Source organism: Erinaceus europaeus, chromosome 19, assembly GCF_950295315.1.
Source record: "Erinaceus europaeus chromosome 19, mEriEur2.1, whole genome shotgun sequence".
Classification (NCBI taxonomy): domain Eukaryota; kingdom Metazoa; phylum Chordata; class Mammalia; order Eulipotyphla; family Erinaceidae; genus Erinaceus; species Erinaceus europaeus.
In genome coordinates this window covers 36913221-36927313 of record NC_080180.1, presented here as the reverse complement: position 1 = coordinate 36927313, position 14093 = coordinate 36913221, and the positions used below count along the sequence as shown (strand labels likewise).

Below are 14093 nucleotides of genomic sequence, written 5' to 3'. Positions count from 1 at the left end.
AACTTCTTTTCCCTGTCTATGAGGTGGAACTTAAGTTCTATGTCATCACCGAGGTCTCTTCCAGTTCCTGGACTTTGCAACTCCATGATATTAAGACTGGTCCTCTTAAAATTCTGCCTTTTGCAACAATATGGATGACCCTAGACTAGTAAAGTTAGTAAACTAAACCAGAGACAGAGGCTGCATGATTTCACTCATATATGGCTCATAGAGAAAGGAAACAAAATGAGGAACTAAATAAAACAAAAATATCCCTTGGACCTCTAAGTAAAGGTTACCAGGAAGAAAGGGAATTGTGCCGTAGGTGGACAAAGTGAAGTCAAATTGAACTTTTGGTAGTATTGTGTAGAGATGTTGATTTTCAATGATGAACAACTAAATGCATGTTATGATACATTATTACTTCATGGAAACAAACAAAAAATAGTAGCACCCTAGCTTAGCATCTAGGACATGTACTTTTTAAAAAGTCTCACTTATTTTATGAGACAGACAGAGAAAACACCAGACCACTATATTGATATATCTGGTGCCAGAGATCAGGCCTAGGACATCCTCACACATGCAAGCTCTGTGCTCTACCACTGATCCTCCCAGGGCTCATGAAGAAAGAAAATGCCTCTCAATCTTTCTCTTTCTCTCTTTCTCCCACCCCCATAAACTATCTATGCTTAGATTCTCTGGATCTAGAGTGTAACAGGGTCTAACACGTTGTACAACATGAATGATATTTCTATGCTGTAATGTAGGAATATGGAGCTCTTTTGATGGTAACTCTTACTCTTTTAATAAATATTTGTGACTTTAATTCACAGTCTGCAAGAATGGAGAACACTCAGGCTTAATTTGGAGACATAGTTAGCAGAACCTATGTGCAAAATAGAGGGTGGGGGTGGGTGGCAGGAAGGAGCAATGGCTGAGTGACCGGGATAAGTCCACTTCTCAAGAGAAGAGAAACTTCCTGGAAGACTGAGATGTGAACACCCATTTCAACAGGGGGAGACATGGCGAGCCTTCCCTCAGAAGAGCTGTGTGGGAAGGGGAAGCACATAGGTTTGGGATGGAAAGCAAAGGCTGGCTTTAAGCAGGTTGACCGTATGTCTTAGATTTCCCAGAAAAGCTCTGCCTTCTGTTCTGGTGTAATTATTAACACACCCCTGTTTAGACTTTGGAAGTATCCCAGTTCGAATGATAAATTATATAGTCACTGTAGCTGTAACTAAGGCTGTTGTAGAGGTCAGATCTACACATGGAAAATAGGACCTGAAAGTCAAAGCTAGAGAAGAGTCAAGAATGCCTCTAAGCCAGACAGTGGGCTATCTGGAAAAACAGGAAAAGTCGAAATGCCATCAGAAGGAGCTGTCTCCTGGGAGGAAAGATGATGACTCTGCTTTGGATAGGAAAGATAGAAGTGGAAGTGGTCTACACACCACACAACCCTCTTTTAGTGGGTAAGAAAATGGTGAGGGGGAGACATTACCCAAGCTCAGAATACAGGCCTTCTGACCTCTGCTTTGGAGTTTGTCCCTCTCTAACTATGGGCAAATAGCTGAATAATATATCTTCGGATTCCATATCCTTTGGGACCTATGAATCTGACCTTATTTGGAAATAGGATTCTTGCGGACATACAAGATGAGAATACACTACCACCATGTGGACTTGTAATCCAGCACAACTGCAGACACAGATACAGAGACAGTCAGGTTCATGTGAAGACAAGAGATTGGAGATAAGCATCTACAAGTCAAGAAAAAAAAAAAAGATTACTAGGAACAACCAGAAGCTAGAAAGCAGTGAGGAAATATTTTTTTAGAGCTTTTGGAGAAAACACAGCTTCTTGACTTTGATCTTCTAGAGAACTAGTCTTCCAGAATTGCACGGGAGTCTGTTGTTTTAGGCATCTAACATGTAGTATTTGGTTATGGCAGCCTGGTGGTTTGCTTTCTGAGCTGTAGGCTCAGGTAGTACCTTCAGGAGGTTCTGTGAGGGAGGCATGGAAGACATGGAACTGAAGTGCAGAAGAGGGTGCATCATGGGAAAACCCAGTGAAGGGTGGTAGTGGAAACATGGGCATAGAGAAGAAGAAAGGGAAGAGAAAAAGAAACAAGTCCTGAGGACAGGGTATGTACTGGAAGGAGAGAAGTTGAGGCAGAGAGCTTTTTCAGAAGGGCTGGAGAAACTGAAGGAGGAATTACAAAGGAGGTTGCGGTTAAAAGATTCCTCTTGGCGGTAGCACAGCGGGTTAAGCACATGTGGCACAAAGTGCAAGGACCGGCATAAGGATCGTGGTTCGAGCCCCTGGCTCCCCACATCCAGGGGAGTTGCTTCACAAGTGGTGAAGCAGGTCTGCAGGTATTTATCTTTCTCTCCCCCCCTCTGTCATCCCTTCCTCTCTCCATTTCTCTCTGTCCTATCCAACAATGACAACGTCAACAACAACAACAATAATAACTACAACAACAATAAAAAAACATTCTTTAACAAAAAAAAAGCTTCCTGTTGGCAGGGTCAGTCCATTTTGCAATGGAGATAATTTTGGTGACCTAATCAAGAGTTCCTTTAAAACAGCACGAGGCCTGGTTATCCTTATGTAGCTTGCTTTCGATGTGTAAAAGCTTTTCAGTTTAATGTAGTCCCATTTATTCACTTTTGTTTTCATTTCACATGCCTCTGAGTCTCCAAATATACCTTTGATGTAAAGATCCTGAAATGTCTCACCAATATTTTCTTCTGTCCAGATCTTTGATTCATTTTAATTTGGTGCATAGTGTTAGGTGGTGGTCTGGTTTCACTTTTCTACATGTCCCTGTCCAATTTTCCCAGCATCATTCATTGAAGAGACTTTTTTTTTTTTTTTGCCTCTAGGGTTATCACTGGGCTTGGTGCCAGCACTACAAATCCACTGCTCTTGGGGACTATTTTCCCTCATTTATTAGATAGGACAGAGAGAATTTCACAGGGGATGGGGAGATAGAGAGGGAGCAAAAGATAGACACCTACAGACCTGCTTCACCACTTGTGATGCTCCCCCTTGCAGGTGGGGATCTGGGGCCTTGAACCTGGATCCTTATGTAGGTCCTTGCACTTCATACTATATGCACTTAACCCAGTGCACCATCACCTGGCCCTGAAGAGATCTTTACCCCATTAAACCATTTTGACAATGCTGTTATTTATAGTAGGTGGCTGTATAGGTGTGAGATCATTTGTGATAGGTGTGAGATCATTTGTGAGTTCTCAGTTTATTCAATTGATCTAGGTATTCATCTTTATTCCAGTACTAAGCTATTTTAATTATTGTTGCTTTGTAGTATAAACTATTTATAAGACTTTGTGAGAATTATGTTGGTTATCTTTGGAAGGTGTGAGGGTGTGAACATAGAACTTTGGTGGTGGGTGCAGTGTGCAACTATACCCTGTAATCTTACAATCTTATAACCACTATTAATCACACAAAAATGGAAATAAAATAAAGAAGACCAAGAAGTGGTGCGCCTAGTTGAGTGCACACATCATAATGCAAAAATGCCCAGTCAGGATGGGAGTATGAATCGATCTGTCAACGCCCCAGGTTCAGTGGGGAAGCAATTTCAGAAGCCAGACCTTCCACCTTTTGCATCCCACAATGATCTTGGGTCCATACTCCCAGAGGGATAAAGAATAGAAAATCTATCAGGGGAGGGGGTGGGATACGGAGTTCTGATGGTAGGAATTGTGTGGAGTTGTACCCCTCTTATCCTATGATTTTGTCAATGTTTCCTTTTTATAAAGAAAAACAAAATGAATAAATTTCCCAGTCCTCCACCTGCAAGAGGGAAGCTTCACGGGAGTTGAATCACTGCTGAAGGTATCTCTCTATCTCTCTTTCTATCTCCCTATTTCCCCTTTCCCTCCCAATTTATTGTCATCATATCAAATTAATTAATTAAAAAATAAATTTAAAAGTGCCAGGCTTGAAACCACCATGCAAAGGCCCCAGGAGCAAGTATACTGATGAAGGAGAGATTGTAAGGAGGCCTTATTCTTCCTGGGACTTCAGAATTGAGGGGAGAAATATTCGAGGGCAGGTCATGGTTCATCCAGTAGAGTGCACACTTTACCATGTGTAAAGATGTGGGTTCAAGTTCCCAGATTCTACCTGCAAGGGGGAGGTTTCACAGGTGTTGGAGCAGTGCTGTTATTTCTCCTGTCTCCCTCTTTCTCTGCTTCTCACCCTTTCTCTCTCTCTCTCTCAAAAAAAAAAAAAAAAAGGCTGCCAGGATCAATGGAGTTGTGTAGCCACTGAACCCTTGCAATCACTCTGGTGGCAAAAAATAAAATAAAACAAATAAGGAAATAGGGCAATAGTTTATGGTGAGAAACTTGGAGGAGGGGGTTTAATAGGCAAGGAAAACATGAGATATATTTGTGGAAACAGATCAGAAAAAGGGAACATTACAGATAGTGTTGGTGAGTAGACCACCAATAGGAACATAGAAACATGGCTTACCCTACCTAGAACTTAGTCAATGCTTTGGTGCTACCTACTCTGCCCACCTTGGGACCTTGAGTTGTTTCTCTACAGCATAGGCTGTTGAGTAAGAGTGAGCACAACTGGGTAGAAACAAGGTGGCTTGATGGTGAGTTGATATCATGGGAACATAACAGCAGATGTACTAGGGGCACTGACTTTGGGTGACGGATGGTGGCTTAAGCATCTGTAGGAGTCAGAGGACTGGCTTACAGTTTCATGACAGCAGACATGAGGTAAACCTGGTGGCTAAGTGAACATGATGGGTTTCTAGAAGGTTCTCTTTCCATCTGTTGATTGACACACAGCTCAGACATTTGCCTATCACTGCCCTTGGTAATGTCTGTGTTCTACTGAGTGAGCCACTGACTGTTTCCCCTCATTGCCCTTTGCAAAAGAAAATCTGAAAGAAGAAGAAAGGAAGAGAGGGAGGAAGAGAAGGAACAGAGAGAGAAAGTATGGAAAGGGAAGAGAGGGAAACAAAGGGATAGGAGAAGGGGAAGGGAAAAAAGAAGGGAAAAGGGAAACAGACACTTGTTTTCTTCATCCCTGGCAGCTCTCTTCACTCCTTCCAAACTTGACATGGGGTTTTAGAGACAAGATTTTTACCTCCATTTCTGCTCCTGTCTCATGGGAGACACCCTTAAGTATTCACCACAGACAGCACTTTCAAGAATCACAGTTCTGGGATGGGAGTCCTGCGGTAGCACAGCAGGTTAAGTGCACATGGTGCAAAGCACAAGGACTGGCCTAAGGATCCTGGTTCCAGCCTCCGGCTGCCCACTTGCAGGGGAGTCGCTTCACAGGTGGTGAAGCAGGTCTGCAGGTGCCTATCTTTCTCTCACCCTCTCTGTCTCCCCATCCTCTCTCCATTTCTCTCTGTCCTATCTAACAATGATGACAACAACAACAATAATAATAAAAAACAAGGGCAACAAAAGGGAAAATAAATAAAATTAAAAAAAAAAAAAGAAAAGCCAGGGATTCTGAGTTTAGGACCAGGCATAGGTAGGACAGAGGGACCTCACATACCCAGAGGCCCTCCAAGCCCTCCCTCCCCAAAGCTTGACTTACAGTGAATGAAGCACCACCCACCTCAGCCCTTGGTCCACAACACATGTCATGGTGCCATCACACACCCCATTATACAGGTCCTCCCCTCTGGTGGAGGATGCCAGGATTCCGGATGGAAATTCTGTATAGGGGAAAGTTCTGGATGTAGTGTTAAGTGATCTTGTATGGGTGAGCAGGCAGATGTGAGAACAGGCTAAATTTTTTAAGAGAGAGAGAGAGAGAGAGAGAGAGAGAGAGGAGAGAGAGAGAGAGAGAGAGGAGAGAACAGGCAGCATTGAAACTATTCTTTCACTATAGTGAAGACTGGATTTGAGCCTGAGTCTCACACATGGCAAAGCAATACACTATCCAAGTGAGCTACTTTGCCAGCCCAGGGCACATATTTGAGAGGTCTGGGAGTTGGCAGAACGCCTACAGTTTTGGACTTAAAATCATGATCCAAATTCTGTTCCTGGCACCACATGTGCCAGAGTGATCCTCTGGTTCTTTCTTTTTTCTCATCTTTCTCTCTCACATTAATAAAAAAATAACCTTTTAAAATAATTTAAGAGGGGGGAATGGCAGATAGTTCACCTGGCAGAGTACACACATGTTCTAGGATTTGGGTTCAAGTCCTGGGCTATCCCACCGGAGTGCCTTTGGGGACTGAGGGAAAGGTTAATGAATGGTAGAGTGGTACTTCTTTGTCTCCCTTTATCTCTGTGTATTCTTCTTCCTGTTTGTCTCTCACCTTCTGTATTAAAAAAAAAAAATTGCCACTGGGAATGGTGGAGTCATGTGGGAACCAAGCCTGATCAATAAAAGCCTGATGACAAAAATACACTGAATGGTAAGCATACTAAAAATCAGGATTTGGGAATAAGGGGGCTATCATAATCATTATGTGAAAAGGCCTTTTTGTCTGGGGCTACAAAGTCACAGGCTCAATATCCTGTATAATTATAAGTCAGAGCTGTGTAGAGCTCAGGTTTCTCACTGTGTGTCTTTCTCTCTGTGTCTCTTTTGCACTTATTAAAATAAAAACATTAAAAGGTAGTATTTGAGAGAAACTCTTATACTCCTTCACCCTTAACTCTACTGGTCTCTTTCCTCCCAACATCCCAAAGATATATATACTTCACCATCTGGATGACTTTATTTTATTTTTATTAGAAATATATTAATAATTTGAGCCCACTGTTAAAATTCAATCTGATTGCCAATTTGAGGTCCTAAGTGCTTAGACTGAAGGAACATATACTCAGAGCTATGGTCTGCGCATCAAAAAGTTTGAGATATTCAATCCATTTTTCCCCTCTCATATTAGTGCTTTGTGAGACTGTATAGGAGTGTATATTAACACTATTTCCACCATCAAAGGTCTGTGACCCTCCCCCCTCCCCCTTTATTTTGTTTTTATCAGAGCACTGCTCATCTTTGTCTTATGGTGGTATGGGGGATTGAACCTGAGACTTTGAAGCCTCAGGTAAAACTGAATGACTTTTAATTTAATTCTACTTTGTTTCCAGTTTCATTCACCATGTGTTATTGATGTTGATAATGCTGGCACAGGCCCTTAGCCCCAAGTCAGTTGCTCCTTACCCTACACACTCTGTTACTTCCCCTTTCTAAGTGGAGCTCAACTTCTAGTGGGTGAAGACAGTCTGATGACATCCTCAGAACTTCAACATTCAGGAACTTTACATAAGATCCTGGTGAGGCTTGTGAAGCGACTCCCCTGCAGGTGGGGAGCTGGGGACTCGAACTGGGATCCTTACGCCAGTCCTTGTGCTTTGCACCACCTGCGCTTAACTCACTGCCTGACTCCCTGTTGTTTGGTTTTTCTACATATGATTTTGTTCACATATGTGATATAAATAGCCAAAGCAGGCCGGCAGTCAGCACTTGGATAGTGTACTTGCTTTGTCATGTATACTACCCAGGTTTGAATTCGGCCCTCACCAATCTACAGGAAACTTTGGTGCTTTGGTGTTTTTCTAGCTCTCTATCTTTATTTCTTTTTCAATCTGAAAATGGTCAGCTGGAACTGTGAATTCCCAGTGACAAAAAAAAAAAAAAAAAAAAAAAGAAGAAAGAGTGAAAAAATAAACCACCACCATCACAACAAATTATACACAGAGATACACATCCAAAGCAAGCAAACTAACAAAATACAGTAAGAATAATTCTTAGGGGCAGGGGTAGATAGCATAAAAAAAAAAAAATCCTGGTGAGAACTGGCACGCCATTCTAAGTCCCTACAATTCTCCTTCTTCCTCTGCAGGAGAGGTTCTGCCTCTCCTCCCATGTTCCCATGCTATTCTTTCTTGGTCAACAGTGTGACCAAAATGTTGGGTTATGGTGTCTGGGATGTCACTCCTCTCTAAGCAAGCTATCTAGAAAAGTCTAAGTCCAGGGTTGACTGTTGACTGTTGTATTATGACATCCAGGAATCTCCTTCATTACTGCTTTTTTTTGTTTTGTTTTGTTACTATATACAAGATTGAGAGAAGAATTGGAGAAATCAGTTGGAATCTCAGATCTGTTCTCTGATTTGCATCAGATCCATTGCCAATCTAGCTTCCAGAGGTCCAGGTCACCTACTGGAGTTATAGCACAGAAATCAAGAGGTTGCTACCATCCCTGTTGCTGTGATTTCCTCTCTGGATCCATGAATCTGGTGACTAGAAGCAGCAATTTGGTTATAATAGTAATACTGCCCATGCCAAGTGCTCCTAACCCAAGTTATGGCTTTCTTAGGCAGCAGAGGAAGGTGTTTTTTTTTTTCTCTCTCCCAACTTTCAGATCTCTCCAGTACATCAAACTGGCAGAATGTCACTCACACCTAGTTCCCTAGTTGCAAGAGAATCCAGGAAATGGGGTTTAAATTTTCTGACAGTTGTAGTCCAAGAGGGAGTTTATGATAAGATTTAAGTGCCCGTTTAAGCACATACATTATCATGTGAAGGGACCTAGATTCAAGCACCCAGTCCCCATCTGAAGGTAGAGGAAGTTTCTTCATGAGTGATAAAGTAGTTCTACAAAGTATTTTTCTTCCTCTTTCCTGCCCTAGCTCCCTTTCCCTTCTCAATTTCTTTCTGATTCTATACAATAAAATAAAATACTTTAAAAATTTGAAAAAAAAAAGATTTAAGTGCCACACTATGTATCTATCATTTATAGGAAGGAAAAAAATGCATATTTATACTAAATATTCCAAAGGTTTTCTAACTGGTTCTGGCTTTAATGCTTATTAAAATATTTAAAACCATAGTATGTTTCTGAACTATGGGCATGTTCACGTTTGTCAAGAATCTTCTTAATCAACTCAAAGGTGACTTCTTTATACTAGCCTCACCATTACAATGTTTCTCATCCAATGAGAGATTATATCCTAAACAGAATGGGTCATTCTTACTTCTTAAATTAAAGAGTATAAGGATGACTCAAGTCTGAGGAATAGAATAAAAACAATTCTTATAATCCTGCCACACTCAGCATTTCACACTTTTCATGTGTATATTTACATCTTTGTATACTGGTAAAAAAAAAAAAAACAACCTTTGATTTTTTTTTTTTTTAACCTAACATTACATCATGAAAAGTCCCTATGGTGTTATAACTACAATTTTTAATGACCTTTATATATTTCATTGTACAGCTACCATAATTTAGTCAGTCATTCCTTTCTAAATAAACACATCACCTATTTGTCACTATAAAGAAATGCTTCGAAGAAGAGCTTAAGGCATATTCAGATATTTTTTTGTGTGTGTGTTAACAGATTAGTACATACTGGTTAAAGAGTCCCCCCCCCCCCCAGTGTAGAAAACAGCACTGGATCAGTGTTCTTAAGCCCCCCCCCTTTGGTAAAAGTAGGGGAGTTCTTCTCTAGCAGTAATCAAATACTAGGCTTGTTTCTAGCTATCACCTCCTCACACTCTTCTCAAGCCCTATGCACTATTGGCAGCTACCTACCAAACATGGGGAAACAACTGTGCTTGACCTTGAAGTCTCTATTCACAATGCTCACCTCATTGTCTCTGAAATTCTTGAAAGCTACCTGGGTTGCTATGATGTGACCCTTGGAACCAGGGTGAGGGGCAGAGCATGGGTGTGTACTTTCAGGGTCCCACCTTTCGCTATCTCAAAGTCCAGCTTTCCAGACCAGAACCTTTGCTGGATATGGTATCTGAAGCAGCAGTAGTTGATCAGCTAGAGCCAAATCTTCAGCTTTGGAACATACAGATAGTTTGCTTTCATGGGAACTTACCCAAACAAGTCACTCCCTTTATGTGTGTGTGTGTGTGTGTGTGTGTGTGTGTGTGTGTGTATTTGTTATTTTTATTCCCTCAGTCGGAGCATAATGATCTTAGGTTAAAGTAGACTGCACTTTGTCTAAGGTTGCACTGATCTGTACACACACACACATACACACACACATACACACACACACACACACACATACACACAATCTGAACATGTCTCAAGCTCTTCTTTCTTTATAGTGACAAATGGTGAGTTTATTTAGAAAGGAATGACTGAGTAAATTATGGTGTTTGTACAACTGCAATATATAAAGTTGATTAAAAATTATAGTTACAGAAAAAAAATTGTAGTTATAATACAACACCATAGGAACTGACATGATGTAATGTTAGGTTAAAAAAATCAAGGATTTTACAAACGTTTAAAGATGTAAATATGTACATGAAAAGCATAAAATGCTGGGTGTGAGAGGATTATAAGAATTATTTTTTTATTCTATGCCTCATTTGGGGGTGATTTTAAGAACTAGGAAGCTCGAGTATTAAAAAGACAACAAAGGGGGCCAGGCGGTAGCTCAGTGGGTTAAGTGCACATGGCGTGAAGCTGAAGGATACGGGTTCGAACCTCTGGCTCCCCACCTGCTGGGGGGGGGAGTGTCTTTTCACAAGCGGTGAAGCAAGCCTGCAGGTGTCCTTCTCTCCCTCTATCTTCCCTCCTCTCTCCATTTCTCTCTGTCCTATCCAACAACGACAGCAAAAACAACAATAAACAACAACAACGGTAAACAACAAGGACAACAAAAAGGAAAAATTAGCCTCCAGGAGCAGTGGATTCATCGTGCAGGCACGGAGCCCCGGTGGCAAAAACAAACAAACAACCCCCCCCCCCCAAAAAAAAAAAAAAAAACAACGAAAAATCAGAGATACAATGTTCCCAGACTTCATCCTCAGTGACTGCACCTTACCCGGCTGTAGACCTGTAAAGCTAGGCACAGCACCTGGGTCTCTGCACAAAAGGTGGAGCATCTCTGACGCTGTCCTCCGTTCTATAACTCTGCTTCCAACCCAACCACCATAACTGTCCCCAATGAGTGACACCCTCGCGCGGTAACTTCCCGTTTCCAAGGCCTTAGGAATGCCAAAGGTTGCTGAGCAATTTGCTTGCAACACCCAGGGATCTGGAAGGGTTTTTCCCTGAGCCGCCCTTCCCGATCGCCCTCCAGCTCCCCAGCGTGCGCCCCGGGGGACCCTGCCAGGGGACCGCTCCCCTGCAGCACCCTCCCGGAGGCAGCACAACTTCCCGGGACACCAGGTCGTCTTGGCTCGGCCCAGTCCGGTTGCTTGGAAATGTGCAGCGGACAGTGACGTCACACAGGGAGGCGGGTCCCCCGGGACGCCCACCAATGGCGCGGCGCCGCCGGCCTCCGCTTCTCCCACGATTGGTGTCTCGACCCCTCGGCTCCACCCCAACCCGCCATGGCGTCAGGCGCCGCGGCTCCGGGGAGGTGGGTCCCACTTTAAGAAGTGAAGTTTGTCGCCCCCTCCCCCTCCCCGGCCACCTCCTGCGGCCTCCCGCGCCCCGCCGGCGGGGCGGATGGAGCTGCGCTGCGGCGGAGTGGGGAGCCAGGCGGTGGGGCGCAGAATGGATGGGGACGGCCGAGATGGCGGCGGCTGCAAGGACGCGGGGTCGGAGGACTACGAGAACCTGCCGACCAGCGTCTCCTTATCCACCCACATGACAGCCGGGGCGATGGCCGGGATCCTGGAGCACTCGGTCATGTACCCGATCGACTCGGTGAAGGTGAGGCCGGGAGGCTGGCGGGGCGCAGCGAGCCGAATGGAGCGCGTGCGTTTGCATCCCGCGCCGGGAGCCTCCAGGGCTGTGCTCCGCAACCACGTTCTCCCGGGGCCGCGTCTTCCTGCTGAGCTGGCGGGCGCTGCCAGGACTCCAGGGAGCGCGCCGCGCCGCGCCTTCCGCCTGGGGCGCCTGGGGAGCCCACGAGGTGCTGCTGCGGCGCCCCGCACCGCGCTTCCCGCCGCGTGCCCGGCTCGGTTGCTGGCGCCACGGCGCCGCCCCCAGGGAGGGATCGGAGCAGACCCGCCGGCTCACGCCCGCCTGCCCGCGCGATCCTGGGTTCGGGGCCCCTGCTGGTGGCGGCTCCTGCGGGGGCTCCGGGCCGTCCGCAGCGACCTGCGGGAGCAGGAGAGGGGGTCAGGCTGCCACACGTGCCGGGTTCCCGGGCGCTCGCATTCGCGCTGCCGCTGACAAACGCGCTCTCCAGCCCGCCACGCGCCCTCCCCTGGCGCGCCCATGTGTGCGTGTGTGTGTGTGTGTGTGTGTGTGTGTGTGCGTGTGCGTGCATGTGTGTGCTCACGCTGGTGACTTCCCGAAGGGACTTCTCTTGGCTCTTCACACAGCTCTTAGGAGTACCTGTTCAGCGACTTCCTGCGCGATTCCCCCCTTTCCCAAGGTCTCTGCACCTCTGCCCGGAGTTGGGACAGACCCTTAGCCTTCAGCGATTTTACTGGAAGGGAGGCAGGCCGGCATGCAGAGCCAGTGAGGCGCCACCTCAGTGGCGTGGGCTGTTTCGCAGTCTGCCTGTCACTTTCCTTGGTGGTTTGAGAGATGCACTTCTGACCTCTATCAGCCAGGTGACCCGGGGACAGTGCTGCCAGGCGATCACACTCCCGCTGACACATCTGGAGGCAGAACTGTACTCATTCGCAGCCCTGGGGATCCGCAGGCCAAGGAGCAGTGGTCTGAGTAGCTCATCCAGGCTCATTGGCATCTGTGGTTTGGAAGACTTGGGGAGCAGTTTTCTTGAGGTCTCTCAGAGACACACAGCAGTGTGTTGCAGCAGGTGTTGGTCCCACATGAGCTGTGGTGCAGGCCAGAATGTGGCACTCAGAGCTCAGAGTGCTGGCCTTGCCCTGGGCAGTTCTGTGCCTAGGTGGGCACAGGTGCATTGAGAGAAAGTATTTGCGAGAGTGCTTTCTGGTAAGGCAAGGCCTGTGATGATGTTGTCAGGCCATCACTCCTGTCTTTCCTGCCTGCCAGTAGGGAATGAGAAAAATGTCCCTGCCTGACACCTTTACTGAGGGCTTGGGGGGAGATCTTGTCTGTCAGGTCTCCAGAGCTTCTCCAAGACAGAACCCAATGTTAGTGTAGGAAAGAACCCTCCAGATGTACTACAATTCCTCATGTTTGAAGCTCTTGTCTTCAGTGCCCTGGACAGAATGTGGGGACTGTTAGGAGCAGGGAGCTGTCCTCTGGGCAGGCATCAAGCCCACTGGATTTGGATGTACCCTCAATGAACTAACTACACCACTTCGGAGGCTCTTGGCCCCTTTGCCAAGACTTGGTGGTTCAGAGCTTTGTTTCTGGGTTCTCTTAGAGATTTAGCAATAGTATTTGGTCATGGTGGCTTGAACTGCATTTGACTCTGTAAAGAGCCATTCTACTCATATACTTGAGTGATCTTTGCTGGTTTTCTTTCTGCCCTTTCTCCTGCCCCACGCTGGTATGTTTTCACCCTGACATCTCCTATGTGCTTATTATTCTTTTTCTCTGTCTCTCTGAAATTTTTTGATATTTTATTTATGCACTTAGTGAGAGAGAGAGAGAGAAAGAAGGAGAGAGAGAAGGGGAGACAAGTAATACTTCTCAGCTCTGGTTTATGGTGGTGCTGGGGACTGAACCTGGGACCTTGGAGTCTTAGGCATGAGAGTCATTTTGCATGATCATTATACTATCTCCCCAGCCCTTAGTATTCTTTTCCATAGCCGCTTTTACCTGTGGGCAGGTTAGCACAGTTTGAGGGAGGAGGAGTAGGAGGAGGCAGTCAGACTGTTCTAGACATGTCATCTGCCTCACTGTGGAAATGTAGGCTGACCAGGGAAAATCTGTAAGGTCTTTGGTCCTATGCCCCTGAGGTTCTTCTGGTTCTTAGCATGTGGGTGTGCTGGTAAAGCTCCTGCCATTTATTGCTCTTTTTCAGAAGGGGTACCAAGCATGATCCTTTGTACTTTGGCGACATAAAAAAAATGTGGCAAGGAGAAGGTTAAGTGGTGTGAGCCCCACTGCATGATCCTGTGGAGGCTGTGGCTGAGGCCAGTCTCTGTCATAGTCAGCACAATTGCCTTTGCCCAACATGAGCTGTTGGGTACACAGCCAAGCTTTGGTCACGACGAGACCTTGACTTAGTCCCACTGAGGTTCGCAGGGTGATGGACTCTCTGAGTGATTGAGTCAGGCACCTT

The 14093-nt window shown here is 45.5% G+C and overlaps 1 protein-coding gene across 1 annotated transcript in view; it reads left to right on the top strand.

The window, feature by feature from the left end:
* The first annotated feature begins 11284 nt into the window (after window positions 1–11284).
* Window positions 11285–14093, top strand: part of SLC25A37 (solute carrier family 25 member 37) — a 56465-nt gene continuing 53656 nt past the window's right edge. Inside the window, exon 1 of the mRNA XM_007536609.3 lies at window positions 11285–11635. Coding sequence (XP_007536671.1) covers window positions 11429–11635 — 207 coding nt within the window. The 5' untranslated portion in view covers window positions 11285–11428. The remainder of the gene's footprint in view (window positions 11636–14093) is intronic.